Consider the following 13,418-nt stretch of genomic DNA (forward strand, 5'->3'; position numbering starts at 1 on the left):
TTTACATGTTAAATCGTACTTAACTTGAATTTCCAAAGGCGACTCGACAGCAACTCATTTTTGATCGCTCGTGTAAAGTAAACAAAAATTCCAAAGGTGACTCGAAAGCATTTAATTTTTGATCGCATAGGTATAGGATTGCATGCGGAAAAAGAAATACCACCATTATTAAATATGGTTGTGAAGTACAGAAGATGCAAGGCAATGAGGTCGAAGAATGTCAATGAAGTTCATAAATAAAGACAAGAAAGCATTTATTTTTAAGGAAAATTATGTATCCTACATCAAAAGAAGCTACATTTTGAGAGTGCTACCTACACCAAATATTGTAGGGAGAAAGGCAAAAGTATGAATATAAAAAGTAGACATTTTTGAATCTTAAGTACTATCAGTTTTTCTATTTTTTACTTGTTGTTTGTCTTAAGTTTCATTTGGAAAAGAGGTGTCAATAACAAGTTATATTTGTTCTATAAACGAATAGAAGAATCGAGAATCAAAATTTTATCATAAGAAGATATAAGAGGTTCAAATAGGATAGTAAGTTCATAGATGATGACCCAAAGTGTGGAAACCCTCTGAAAGTACTAACTGATGAAAATCATTTACCATGTTCGCGAAAAAAAACTGAACTTAGTTAGACCAAGTTAGCCTGTCAGAGAGATACTTCACTTCATGATTATTATTGTTCCTTTGGTAATAATCTTATTAGGAAATTACATTACGATGGGTTTGAAACTTTAGCTTGAGATGATTTCTGAAAAAGACCTTCAGATTCCATTTTAAAGTTTTACCCTTTCCAAATTTAAGCACTTGATAATTGATCTAACAAATTTGCCACAATTTACGTCGTGTGTCTTTTGATAAGGACTTTCGATTAACCCATTTGGCTACGCGCTGAACCTGCAAACTGCAAAGAACAAATAGACCAATGGGAAGTAACACATACCTTTGTAACCTTTCTTCTTGGTATTGTGAGAGTTTGAGAATGTGTTGTCTCTTCTGAATTTCCAAAAAGACTAATAGAAAGCAAAGCTTGGTGTTGTAACACAATGATAGATGTGAATGATAACTGTCAAGTAATTTAGTACAGTGGAAGATCCAGAACCAATTGGCAATTCTTTTCAAACATTTTTGGCACAGTTAAATTGTTGCATTTGTATATAAATATAAAAAACAGACACACTTTTTCTACCTATATTTCGAAAACTGAATAATTCCCAGAATCCACTACAAAAACAACTTTCGCGCCAAAGCCTTAGTTACCTACTATTTACTAATTAGCAATGTTTGGTTTGGAACAGGTAGTTACATATAGGTAACAATAGTACGCCTGTCTGCCAAAATACATACCCATTTCATCAAAAAAACAATGACAGGGTGACAGTGAACACGAGCCATCATCAATGCTCGCTCTTGCCACTCGATAATTAAACGACTCCCTCTAACTCGTTAAGCTAATCTTTGCTTGCATCGCCATTTATGATCTCGAGCGTAGTAAAACCAGGAGCCCTTTAATCTTGTATCGTAATGCGTGCCAAACAAGTCAATCCCGTGATGTTTCAAATAATAACAAATTAATATCCTAATCGCTGCCAAGAAAAAGTTTCGAATTCCACTTTGGCGAGACTAAGGGCCATCCGAATTTTGGCTCTTATCAATATTTTTTTAAATAACCAAATTCGAACTTTCGACGTTATATTTTAAATATGATTTGTTGGTTATCACTTAATGTGAAGAGATGGAGTCCCTACAATCACCTAGTGCGAGAATCAGAAATAAAGTTACTGGGAGACATCTGGTTTCCGGATGCGATCTTACTTAACACTAGAATTCTTTTTAGAAAATAAAACGAAAATAGACTCGAGAACAATTTTTCGGCAAGATAAATATAGTTTGCTCGATTTTTTATCTACTTAATTCTCGAATTACTGCCAAGACAAAAAAACTCTGACGTTAAAAATATATTAGCGCCTAAGCGATTATACATATTAATAAAAAACGGGAAGCATTCGTGTAAACTCGTGTAGCTGGTCGGGGTTTATAATACAGCGCGGATTCGAAAACTTGGTCAGTGCAGTAGCTGATACTGTCTTCTAATAGTCCTCTTAGTAGTCACCAGAAAAAACAAATTAAAGGTAAGAATAATATCCACATTTCAAAATTGTTTTTGTGTTAATATTTCAAAACTTTAGTTTCATTTATCATTACTTTCTTTTTTTAAGCACCATGGTCCACGAACGATCCTTCATCATGGTCAAGCCTGATGGCGTACAAAGAGGACTGGTAGGCGAAATTATCAAACGGTTTGAACATAAAGGATTCAAGTTGGTCGCAATGAAATTCATGGTTGTACGTATACAATTAATCTTTTATTATCGCGTAAACAAATTGAACCATTTCAAGGGATCTGACGACCTTTTCAAACAACACTACGCAGCCTTATCCAGCCAAGCCTTCTTCCCAGGTCTGATCAAGTTCTCCAGCAGTGGACCAGTCGTCGCCATGGTTTGGGAGGGAGTGCATGCCGTCGCCATTGCCCGCGCCATGGTTGGCCAAACTGATCCCGCTGCCAGCGCAGCTGGATCCATCAGGGGAGACCTGTGCATTCACGTAGGACGCAACGTAATCCATGCGTCAGATTCCCTCGAATCTGCCAAGAAAGAAGTCAGCTTATGGTTCACCGATAAGGAAATCGTCAGCTGGGCGTCGGCTACTGAGAGCTATGTGCACGAAGGTTGAGAATCTCCTTGTTATTGTTAAAAAAAGCCGTTAAATATATTGCACTGTTTATGTTTATTTAAATATTGCAGTTTTCATTTCAACACGTAGTCTCCCTGAGCGCAGAACAAAATTGAATGAAACCGCTAAAAATACTCAGACATTTGGTAATGAGGTAGTGTGGAGTACAATAAAATGGTACGACCACAAAAGAAGCAATAGTACTTTTAGAAATTGTAAGCCAATACACGGATCTCAATAATTATAGGTATTTGTTATGAAAGCAGAAAAGACAGAACTGTGCTGTTGCGAGGGTATTGATAGCTGCTATTTACAACTATCAATTGTACTCAAAATTCTTTGGTGTTTCATTTCCACGCCTATTCATTTCAAAATCGGTCAATAACTTCTGTGTTGTGTACCTACTTTGACGACGTAATTGTGATTGGTCGAAAAAATTGGAAGATGTATTTAGAGGTTGCGCGGTGTCAGAGCTGTCACTTTTAATAAGATTTAAATCTTTTTTATGATTTAAATACTTTTTTCGATTTAAATCATTTGATCTTAAATCTTTTTACCGAAAATGATTTTTGATTTAAGATTTAAATCTTCATGAAAACTATCTTTGCTTTTGAACTTAAAATGTGATTTAAATCTTTTAAAAAGATTTAAATACTTTCGAAAAGATTTAAATCGTTTCCGAGTGATTTAAATCTTTTAGAGACGATTTAATTAATACATACTAACAAATCCTCTTGATTTGTTTCAACCTGACTAAGCTAATTACCCCGGGTTTTATTTCGGTAGACGTTTATATGTATTTATTACAAAATCGAGTATACTGAGATTGACGATGTCTTGGTTTTTTAAAATTTCTTTCGCAAAAAAATAGGTACATATTTTAATTTAATAAATAATAACAATAAAATACGGTAGAAATGGTAGGTATATTGATGAATGATGTTGAGGGTTTCGAGCAAGATCATCAGACCAATCAGTTTTATTGAATTTAAATCCTTTACAAACCTTTTGTCACAAAACGATTAAATCATCGGAAAAGATTTAAATCATTACATCATTACATGATTTAAATCTTTATACGTGATTTAAATTAACAAAATTAGATTTAAACCTTTTTGAATGAATTAAATACATTGAAAGTATCTTAAATACTTTCTAAAAAGATTTAAATCACAAAAAATATTTAAATCTCAAAATGATTTATTAACTAAATACTTTCTTATTGACAAAAGTATCTTTGATTTAAATCATTTGTTAAAATGAAATGCATCTTTGATCTTTGATTTAAATCGTTTTTTAAACGATTTGTGACAGCTCTGCGCGGTGTCAACTTAGTACAAAGAAGTGTCAACTTTTCCAAAAGGGATAGTGTTCAGAAATTTATGACAAATTTTGCAGATTTGAACATGCCCAAACTTTACTCTTTATATGGAAATCCCTTTTTTCTGTTCATCAATGGATCTTTCCAGACCTTCTCAATTGCCTTTCAGGGATTCTTTAGGCAATTCTAAAATTTTTAAGGAGCATTGTGAACACCTTCACAGATAGATGCACCAAAAGTGCCCAGATAGAGAATATTATTCCCGGGGAAGGCCCAAAACCCCATGGCAAGTGCGTATATGGGAGCTAAAGAGCTTTAGTCACTTTCTACTTCTACCCAGAAGTAAGCGAGCTTAGTATGTTGTAAAAAGATTCTAGAATATTCCGAAAAAGGGTCTATAAAACTACGGCAATGAAGAGAATTTAAAATGATCTGAGAACAGGAATGCTCTAGAATTTAAATTCTGTAAAGCGCTTATACTGGGCCGAAAAAATTTCAAAATGAACCCCCAAACGCATTTAAAAGATTTTCAAAGGCCTTCAGAGATCTTTTTAGAGTATTTCCAGAGCATAAAAATTCTGTATAATAACAAATGGTCCTTACAATTAGTCAAAGGGTAACGCACCAGAAAAATTAGAGATCTTGTACTTCCGATCTACATCCTCCGTGCCAATAACTTGATTTTACAAAATTGCCGGCATAGGAAATTTTCTAAACACAAAAAACGCCAACTTCGAACCGGGGCACCAAATCAATAATTGGAAGAAAGAAAAGTTATTCTTTGATTTAATGAGTTCTAACTGCCGTGTTCTGTTGTAACGACTTAGAATTAACACCCTGTATATCTCGATTTAAAACGATAGTAAGTATAATAAAATAAACAAAAAGTATACAATTGCTAAAATTTTCAGAAAATGTACCTACCCTTTTTTTTCATATTCATAAATTACATTAGCTGTAGTTAACCCACGTGAGGTTAATTTGACTGAATGGGCAATAAATCGTAGATGGAACATAAAAATAAAACGTGGTGGATATAAATAGCGATCACCAAGTGGTTTGAATCTCTATCCGTTGCGTAACATTCAGTTAGTTAAAGAAGTATAGGTACCTGCATATTTCAGTTCAGTTGGTGTTGGTGTTAATCGCATTTGCTGACCACTTCACAGAATTTTAAAAAGAGTTAACAATAGGAAATTATTAGGTACTTTATATTCCCCATTAATTGTGTTCTGTGCACTAAATTACCTTTTCCGTGTGCCCACCTACCAGATAAGGGTTGTCTGCACAAGTAGGGCTGGGAAATTACCCACAGCTTTCTTGACCGGACAGAAAAAATGTTCAGAATCGCACAAAATTTAATATAAAAAATGTGTGTACCATTTATTTATTACCGTGTATGTATAGAAGGCATTACCAAAATTTTTGACAGGTGCCCCTTTTTTATGCAGAAGACACAATTTTTAAAGTAATTAGATGGTCGATGTACCTTTGCTAATATAATGACTCATCGTTGTAGATTAAAAAGCGCTTTTTGATGAGTAATTTTCGCGTTTAACCTTCAAATAACGAACATCAACAAATAATAAAGAGTACTAATTGAAGTATCATGACCACAGGAGAGCTGGGCAGTATTCGATTTTGTAAATACTTTTTAGTATTCAAATCCTTTCAAATACTTTCACAAATATTTAGTATTCGAATACTTCGCAAAGTATTTGGATACCTCGTAAAGTAATCGCATAGAAAATTTTTTTCCGGGTCGATCTGAGACAATTTTTTTTCGAACCTCAAAAAAAGGCAGTGTATGACCTTCCTTTTTTACCAAAAATCGACTACACCAAAATTTCTCGGGAAAACACTTTTTCTTATTAATTTTGGTGCGTAGAATCCAAAACAATTCGTACTTTTAAGATCAAACTTTTCAATCAAAAGTTATAGACTAGAAACCAATTTCGAAAGAAAATTCAAAGGGCTGTAACTTTTGGACTAGTAGCCCAATCTTGGAACTGTTTGAAATTATGGATTCTACAGGCCACATTCTATAAGAAAATTTTTTTTCCTTGTCGATCTGAGACAATTTTTTTTCGGGCCTCAAAAAAAGGCAGTGTATAACCTTCCTTTTTTACCAAAAATCGACTGCACCAAAATTTCTCGGGAAAACACTTTTTCTTATTAATTTTGGTGCGTAGAATCCAAAACAATTCGTACTTTTTCGATCAGACTTCTCAATCAAAAGTTATAGACTAGAAACCAATTTCGAAAGAAAATTCAAAGGGCTGTAACTTTTGAACTAGTAGCCCAATCTTGGAACTGTTTGAAATTATGGATTCTACAGGCCACATTCTATAAGAAAATTTTTTTCCGGGTCGATCTGAGACAATTTTTTTTTCGGGCCTCAAAAAAAGGCAGTGTATAACCTTCCTTTTTTACCAAAAATCGACTACACCAAAATTTCTCGGGAAAACACTTTTTCTTATTAATTTTGGTGCGTAGAATCCAAAACAATTCGTACTTTTTCGATCAGACTTCTCAATCAAAAGAAACCAATTTCGAAAGAAAATTCAAAGGGCTGTAACTTTTGAACTAGTAGCCCAATCTTGGAACTGTTTGAAATTATGGATTCTACAGGCCACATTCTATAAGAAAATTTTTTTTCCGGGTCGATCTGAAAATTTTTTTTCCGGGTCGATCTGAGACATTTTTTTTTCGGGCCTCAAAAAAAGGCAGTGTGTATAACCTTCCTTTTTTACCAAAAAACGACTGCACCAAAATTTCTCGGGAAAACACTTTTTCTTATTAATTTTGGTGCGTAGAATCCAAAACAATTCGTACTTTTTCGATCAGACTTCTCAATCAAAAGTTATAGACTAGAAACCAATTTCGAAAGAAAATTCAAAGGGCTGTAACTTTTGAACTAGTAGCCCAATCTTGGAACTGTTTGAAATTATGGATTCTACAGGCCACATTCTATAAGAAAATTTTTTTTCCGGGTCGATCTGAGACAATTTTTTTTTCGGGGCTCAAAAAAAGGCAGTGTATAACCTTCCTTTTTTACCAAAAATCGACTACACCAAAATTTCTCGGGAAAACACTTTTTGGTGCGTAGAATCCAAAACAATTCGTACTTTTTCGATCAGACTTCTCAATCAAAAGTTATAGACTAGAAACCAATTTCGAAAAAAAATTCAAAGGGCTGTAACTTTTGAACTAGTAGCCCAATCTTGGAACTGTTTGAAATTATGGATTCTACAGGCCACATTCTATAAGAAAATTTTTTTTCCAGGTCGATCTGAGACAATTTTTTTTCGGGCCTCAAAAAAAGGCAGTGTATAACCTTCCTTTTTTACCAAAAATCGACTACACCAAAATTTCTCGGGAAAACACCTTTTCTTATTAATTTTGGTGCGTAGAATCCAAAACAATTCGTACTTTTTCGATCAGACTTCTCAATCAAAAGAAACCAATTTCGAAAGAAAATTCAAAGGGCTGTAACTTTTGAACTAGTAGCCCAATCTTGGAACTGTTTGAAATTATGGATTCTACTAGGCCACATTCTATAAGAAAATTTTTTTTTCCGGGTCGATCTGAGACAATTTTTTTTTCGAGCCTCAAAAAAAAGGCAGTGTATAACCTTCCTTTTTTACCAAAAATCGACTACACCAAAATTTCTCGGGAAAGCACTTTTTCTTATTAATTTTGGTGCGTAGAATCCACAACAATTCGTACTTTTTCGATCAGAGTTCTCAATCAAAAGGTATAGACTAGAAACCAATTTCGAAAGAAAATTCAAAGGGCTGTAACTTTTGGACTAGTAGCCCAATCTTGGAACTGTTTGAAATTATGGATTCTACAGGCCACATTCTATAAGAAAATTTTTTTCCGGGTCGATCTGAGACAATTTTTTTTCGGGGCTCAAAAAAAGGCAGTGTATAACCTTCCTTTTTTACCAAAAATCGACTGCACCAAAATTTCTCGGGAAAACACTTTTTCTTATTAATTTTGGTGCGTAGAATCCAAAACAATTCGTACTTTTTCGATCAGACTTCTCAATCAAAAGTTATAGACTAGAAACCAATTTCGAAAGAAAATTCAAAGGGCTGTAACTTTTGAACTAGTAGCCCAATCTTGGAACTGTTTGAAATTATGGATTCTACAGGCCACATTCTATAAGAAAAATTTTTCCGGGTCGATCTGAGACAATTTTTTTTTGAGCCTCAAAAAAAAGGCTGTTTCCTTTTTGGCCTCTTTTGTTACGAAAATCTTGCCTGTGACCTTTATTAGGACATCCTGTATGTACACACTATAGTCGAATATCGAGTTTTTATTGTGTTTTCCATATACGAGTACTTTTCGCGGACCTATTTTAATGAAAAACAAGTTTGGACGCATTGAGGGGCTGCATTTAGTCGGCTCCCCATATTTTCAATTTTATTTAGTTCTGAAAGCAATCTTTACAAATAATTTCGACAGTTAGGTAAGCCATCAAAGATAAATTTAAAAAGTAAGTTAGGTACCATCTGGTCCCGAAATTGCAGGGGCTAAGTATGATTCTAAAGTAGTGGTACAAAGTTAAATTAAGATAACGTAATTATTATTGCACTCATTACGGGCGCCCACGTAGATTTTTCGTTAAGAATGTTGAGTCATTATGTAATTTGTGTGCCAAATGATTCACAAACCTTTCTTTGTGAGTTTCTAAAATTCTGCATGCAAAATGTTCTGGATGGTACAATATAAACTACAGAAAACGATCTCAATTCTTGCCATATAACTAACTTATAAATCTAATGCTATACATTTTCCCATTTTTTGCTTACTAGACACACGAGCCACCACTGGTGATTTCTTCAAAAGGAAGATCCTCGATCCGGATCTGTTCTTTGTTGATTCAACAATGAAGAGTGCCACACACATTCGTTGTCCTTTTTTCTCTTATAGATCCATAATTTTCCGTTTCATAAAATCTCGTTGGGATAGTAACGTAATCGCATTAATTACCCGCCACATTGTACACAACCTACCAACCCTCTTCCCATTTGAGCTTAGGCAGCAGCCGGTGTATGATCTGTACTGTTTTGTCGTTTTTTTCCTTATTTTCAAGAGCAATGGCGGAAGCACGTGAGAGAACCTTCATCATGGTCAAGCCCGATGGCGTACAAAGAGGGCTCGTAGGAAAAATCATTAAACGCTTCGAACAAAAAGGATTCAAATTAGTCGCCATGAAATTCATGTGGGTAAGTAATCCCCCATCACCCGATTTTCCTAATCTAATTAAGTGCTTCCCTTCAAGGCTAGCGAAGAACACCTAAAACAGCACTACGCAGATTTAGCCGGCAAACCATTCTTCCCAGGTTTAGTGAAGTACATGAGCAGCGGACCGGTCGTCCCAATGGTCTGGGAGGGTTTAGGTGCTGTCAAGACAGGCCGCGTATTGCTAGGCCAAACCAACCCGGCTGATAGCGCACCAGGAACTTTGAGAGGCGACTTGTGCATTCAAGTTGGACGTAACATTATTCACGGCTCAGATGCTGTCGAATCTGCCAAGAAGGAAATTAACTTGTGGTTCAACGAGAAGGAAATTGTAAGCTGGACTTCGGCTAGTAACTGCTGGGTGTATGAGGATTGAATGTATTAGTATTTAATAAAAGTTCTATAAATTTTTAATACATTTATTTAAATATCGTTGCCCTGTCTGTTATTTGTTTGCCTATAGGGTTGTTAAGGTAAGGTGGTGTAAATTCTCTGTAGGCCAAGCACACTCGTCTTGTTGTGATGTCCTCTCGTAAAACCTGATGCTCCCAATCGTATCGTGGCGACCCGTATAGTACCAGTAATGATCTTCTAGGCATTGGAATTCTTACACAGTAATCCAAAGTGGAATTGTCTAAAATATACGGTTTCCCAGTTACAATGGAAGGATAAGTAGCGACACAATCCAAATTGTACTTTGCCGGTTTACTATTGGCAGTCATAGTAAGAATGGAGTCTGAAAGTAAATTAACTGTGACTATACGCTCGCCCCAAATCCAACAGTCGTCAATATGCGGGTCGATTGCTGCACCCCTCTCGGCATCGTATTCCAAAGAGCACTGCTCGATCGTCTGGAAATCTTTCAAAAGGTGAACATCCTTAAATTTGTCCTGCACAAATTGAGAAAACTTGGGAAAGCCATCGAAGTTTCCCAACTGTAGCTTTCTCTGCCTAAAATTACACTTTGGTCCGTAATTCTGCTTCCGTCTCCCGCTTTGCGAGAGGTCCCAAGGTACACTGTCAATCTCATGTAACAAGTCCTCCTCTTCTTCAGTGCTTAAGAAATTTTCTTGAATGTATACGCCAGGGTAGTTTATCGGCGTTCCATGATGGTCGGGGTGCACTTGCTCTTTGGGGGACCAGCCTGGCCATGCTAAGTTGCACCTGGGGCAGTAAACGTAACAGCCACTTGTGTTATCAAAGTTGAAGGCTTTGCTAGTGATCCCATACGTTTTTTCGCAAATAAGACACGTTCTACAACCTTTACAACCGCAAGGACGGGGTTTATCCATGACTTTAAAAAGTGAGGTTATCTACTGAATGACGTCATATTAACATTTTATTCCTCAAAGATCACTATTTTTTCGAAATTTACAACTTTTACGATATGAAAAGGGGCATAAGTTCAACAGACATTAAATTTAAATAACTTACATAAGATTTACGCCTGTAAGGCGGGCCGTTCGTGCTTGCCTTCCAAATTAACATTAGTCTGCGCGTATCCAGTGCCCCCCTAAAATTCAACAAATGACCACCCGTGGCAAACCTAAACCGCATTACCCGTTGCATTACAATGATATCCTTCTCACTCAGCTTTGATCCGGTTAACGGATGTATCCAGTCCTTTTTAATAATCCTTTCGAAACACTCGACAGTAACCACGTCACCCCTACAATTGTCCATTACAACCCTTAAGACACACTCAAGTAACTTACGTGGGTTTCAGCACGACGCATGGCACGGAATTGCTTAAAATATCATGCGTAACTGCACACATGTAACGATTTTCTTTCGTAATCAAACACTTCTTATCATCCGGATCGTTCACCTGCATAAATTTTACGTTAACCAAGTCTTTGGCCTTCAGAGGCTTGCCGGATATTGGACAGGGTATTGTCGGGTCAGGTTTCACCAACTTTAATTTTTCAGCGTTCGGCGTTTTGGAAGGAACCCAGAAACTGGGGAGGTGCTTGTCAAGACCATTGACCATATTTGAGACAGAGGAAGTACTTGGTTCATCTGATTGGGAATTATTAGTTTAGCCAGACACTTAAGGATGCACTTACCAGGTTTAAAGCCGTCAATCGGTTTACTGACAATGTTATTTTCGCCTTTAAGGAAGTTGTTTACTTTCTTGTTGTCTTCTTCCATGAATTTCGTTTGTATTTGTTCCTCTTCTTGCTTTTTCAATTTTTCGTATTGCCTTAATTTTCGACTATATTCAGTTTTCTTGGTAATGATGTATTGCAGAATGACCTCCTTGTCAAACAAGTACCCGTCTTTGCTGAAACCACATAGCCACATGATCGTGCTTTACTCCTGTGATACTTACGTGATAACGGGATTTGCACAAGGTTGTAAGGACAAGGAACAGCAATCGAAATCCTTCACGGAGTCTTTCCCAATACGTTGTGCATTCGTACCGTAACCAGAGGCCCTGGCATCCTTCTTCTTCTCGTGGTAAGTGTAAACAGCACCTGCAGTGCAATTTCTGGCGTGACGAGTCATTATTTTATGCTATTTAACACTTTATTCAGTCGAGATCTATTTGTTATGATTACACACGAAAAGTGAGGTTATGATATTTACTGCCACTGCACAGTGGCGTATCACAATTTTTTAGAGTGTAAACATTTCTGCAAAATGGCATTAGTAAATTTATCAAAATAGAGCGATGATACAGAATGGAGCTGTTTCCTTATTTATTAATTTTTCAAAAAGTTTAAATATTACAGTCTGTAAACTCTTGGAAAGTACAGAAGACTGGAAATTCTTTTAAACGCTTACAAAATTTTTCACTTTTTTCTAGAGATGATTTCATGGTTTTTTAAAACAATCTAAAAGTTTCCCCCATTTTCCGAGCTTATCAAAAGTTTCAAGTCGTCTACATTTGAAAATGACTTAGCTTATAACGCCCACCTTGAACCGATTCTAAAAAATTTTTAGAATGCTATGGAAAGCACCCTTTTTAGTGCTTTTTGGGAACCCTTTCACAGATTTCTAGGCGCTTTGCAGAAGTATATCTAGGTACTTGTAAAAAGCATCTGTAACAACCTTCAGGAAGGGCCGAAGATGATTTGTTGAAATTTGCAGGGAGCGTTCTGGAATAAGAGACTACAACTTTTATATTTGTTCAAAAAATGAAGCCCTGATGCTCTGTAGAGGCTTCTGGATGCTTATCAGAACTGAGAGGTTCCAGGTTTATATACAAGCTATGACGATGGACTCACTTTTTAAAGCTGGCAACCACGTAATTTTTAGAAGCGGAAAAGCTTTTTGCGCCATGTGGTGAGAACAAACACCACAAAAGCATCGCTGTGTGTTACCTCTCGAAGCCTATACATGCGACATATTTTGTTAATATTGTTATAATTTTATGTTATGCGTTCACATCATTACAAACAATTCATTTTGCGACACAATTTAATAGTTTCCCACAGCTTCAGACATGGTTTTCAAGCCTTTCTAGTTTCTATGCTTGCTTAGCATGCTGGACAGAAAGCTCTAGAAAGGACACAATTAATCGCTTAAGAAATCTAAACCTTTTTTAAGCACTTTCCCGAGCAAGAATACTAACACACGCTTTCTGAGCAATTCTTTCAGAGATGTTTAAAACCTTTCTGGAAGATTTGGAAAGGGCTGTAGCCTACAAGTTTTTAGGAAAGCTCTGAAAGGAATTTAAGGATGTGTAAAGAGCACCGAAAACGCCCCTAGAAACAAAAAGTATACCATCTATACTACACTACTTTATTTTCAAGAGAATTTTTCACAGCCTTCTTTATGCTTTTCAAGCCTTATTTTTACGTTCGCCCAGTAGAACTTAGAGGCAGTTCTAGAACGGGCATACGAAAGAATTCTGGAAATCTAAACCATTTCCAGGTAATTCAAAAGCCTTTCTCGGCCAAACAAATACCTTCCGGAACCTAAAAGAGACTTTCCAGTGCGCTTTTCCTGATTGACTGAGGTATTTCAATAGGTTCTTCAAGGTTGTATAAGTCGTGAGCTTTTTAGGGTCCTTAACAAAGCATTCTATTTCCGAGTATCCCGTCTTAGGTGTCCATGGGAGTAACTTAGGAAACTCTAGAAGCTGTCCAGACTCTACTAC

At 36.2% G+C, this 13,418-nt stretch overlaps 4 protein-coding genes across 4 annotated transcripts; 2 read left to right on the top strand and 2 right to left on the bottom strand.

The window, feature by feature from the left end:
- Positions 1-1,975: 1,975 nt before the first annotated feature.
- On the top strand, positions 1,976-2,802 carry LOC116173254 (nucleoside diphosphate kinase-like). The gene is made up of 3 exons (XM_031490611.1): positions 1,976-2,135; positions 2,223-2,349; positions 2,404-2,802. The coding sequence occupies exons 2-3, from the start codon at positions 2,227-2,229 to the stop codon at positions 2,737-2,739; spliced, it is 459 nt and encodes a 152-aa protein (XP_031346471.1). The 5' UTR covers positions 1,976-2,135; positions 2,223-2,226; the 3' UTR covers positions 2,740-2,802.
- A 6,269-nt stretch (positions 2,803-9,071) lies between these two features.
- LOC116173253 (nucleoside diphosphate kinase-like) lies at positions 9,072-9,727 on the top strand. Its single transcript, XM_031490610.1, has 2 exons — positions 9,072-9,297; positions 9,354-9,727. Exons 1-2 carry the CDS (start codon positions 9,124-9,126, stop codon positions 9,687-9,689), a joined length of 510 nt encoding a protein of 169 aa, XP_031346470.1. The 5' UTR covers positions 9,072-9,123; the 3' UTR covers positions 9,690-9,727.
- On the bottom strand, positions 9,604-10,824 carry LOC116173251 (alpha-ketoglutarate-dependent dioxygenase alkB homolog 4). Its single transcript, XM_031490608.1, has 2 exons — positions 10,748-10,824; positions 9,604-10,629 (listed from the first exon to the last, which is right to left on the bottom strand). Exon 2 carries the CDS (start codon positions 10,603-10,605, stop codon positions 9,733-9,735), a length of 873 nt encoding a protein of 290 aa, XP_031346468.1. The 5' UTR covers positions 10,606-10,629; positions 10,748-10,824; the 3' UTR covers positions 9,604-9,732.
- On the bottom strand, positions 10,640-11,926 carry LOC116173250 (nitric oxide synthase-interacting protein homolog). The gene is made up of 5 exons (XM_031490606.1): positions 11,646-11,926; positions 11,380-11,597; positions 11,029-11,332; positions 10,874-10,982; positions 10,640-10,826 (listed from the first exon to the last, which is right to left on the bottom strand). Exons 1-5 carry the CDS (start codon positions 11,819-11,821, stop codon positions 10,755-10,757), a joined length of 879 nt encoding a protein of 292 aa, XP_031346466.1. The 5' UTR covers positions 11,822-11,926; the 3' UTR covers positions 10,640-10,754.
- Between the last annotated feature and the right edge of the window lie 1,492 nt (positions 11,927-13,418).

Source organism: Photinus pyralis, unplaced genomic scaffold (genome assembly GCF_008802855.1).
Source record: "Photinus pyralis isolate 1611_PpyrPB1 unplaced genomic scaffold, Ppyr1.3 Ppyr1.4_LG6, whole genome shotgun sequence".
Classification (NCBI taxonomy): Eukaryota; Metazoa; Arthropoda; class Insecta; order Coleoptera; family Lampyridae; genus Photinus; species Photinus pyralis.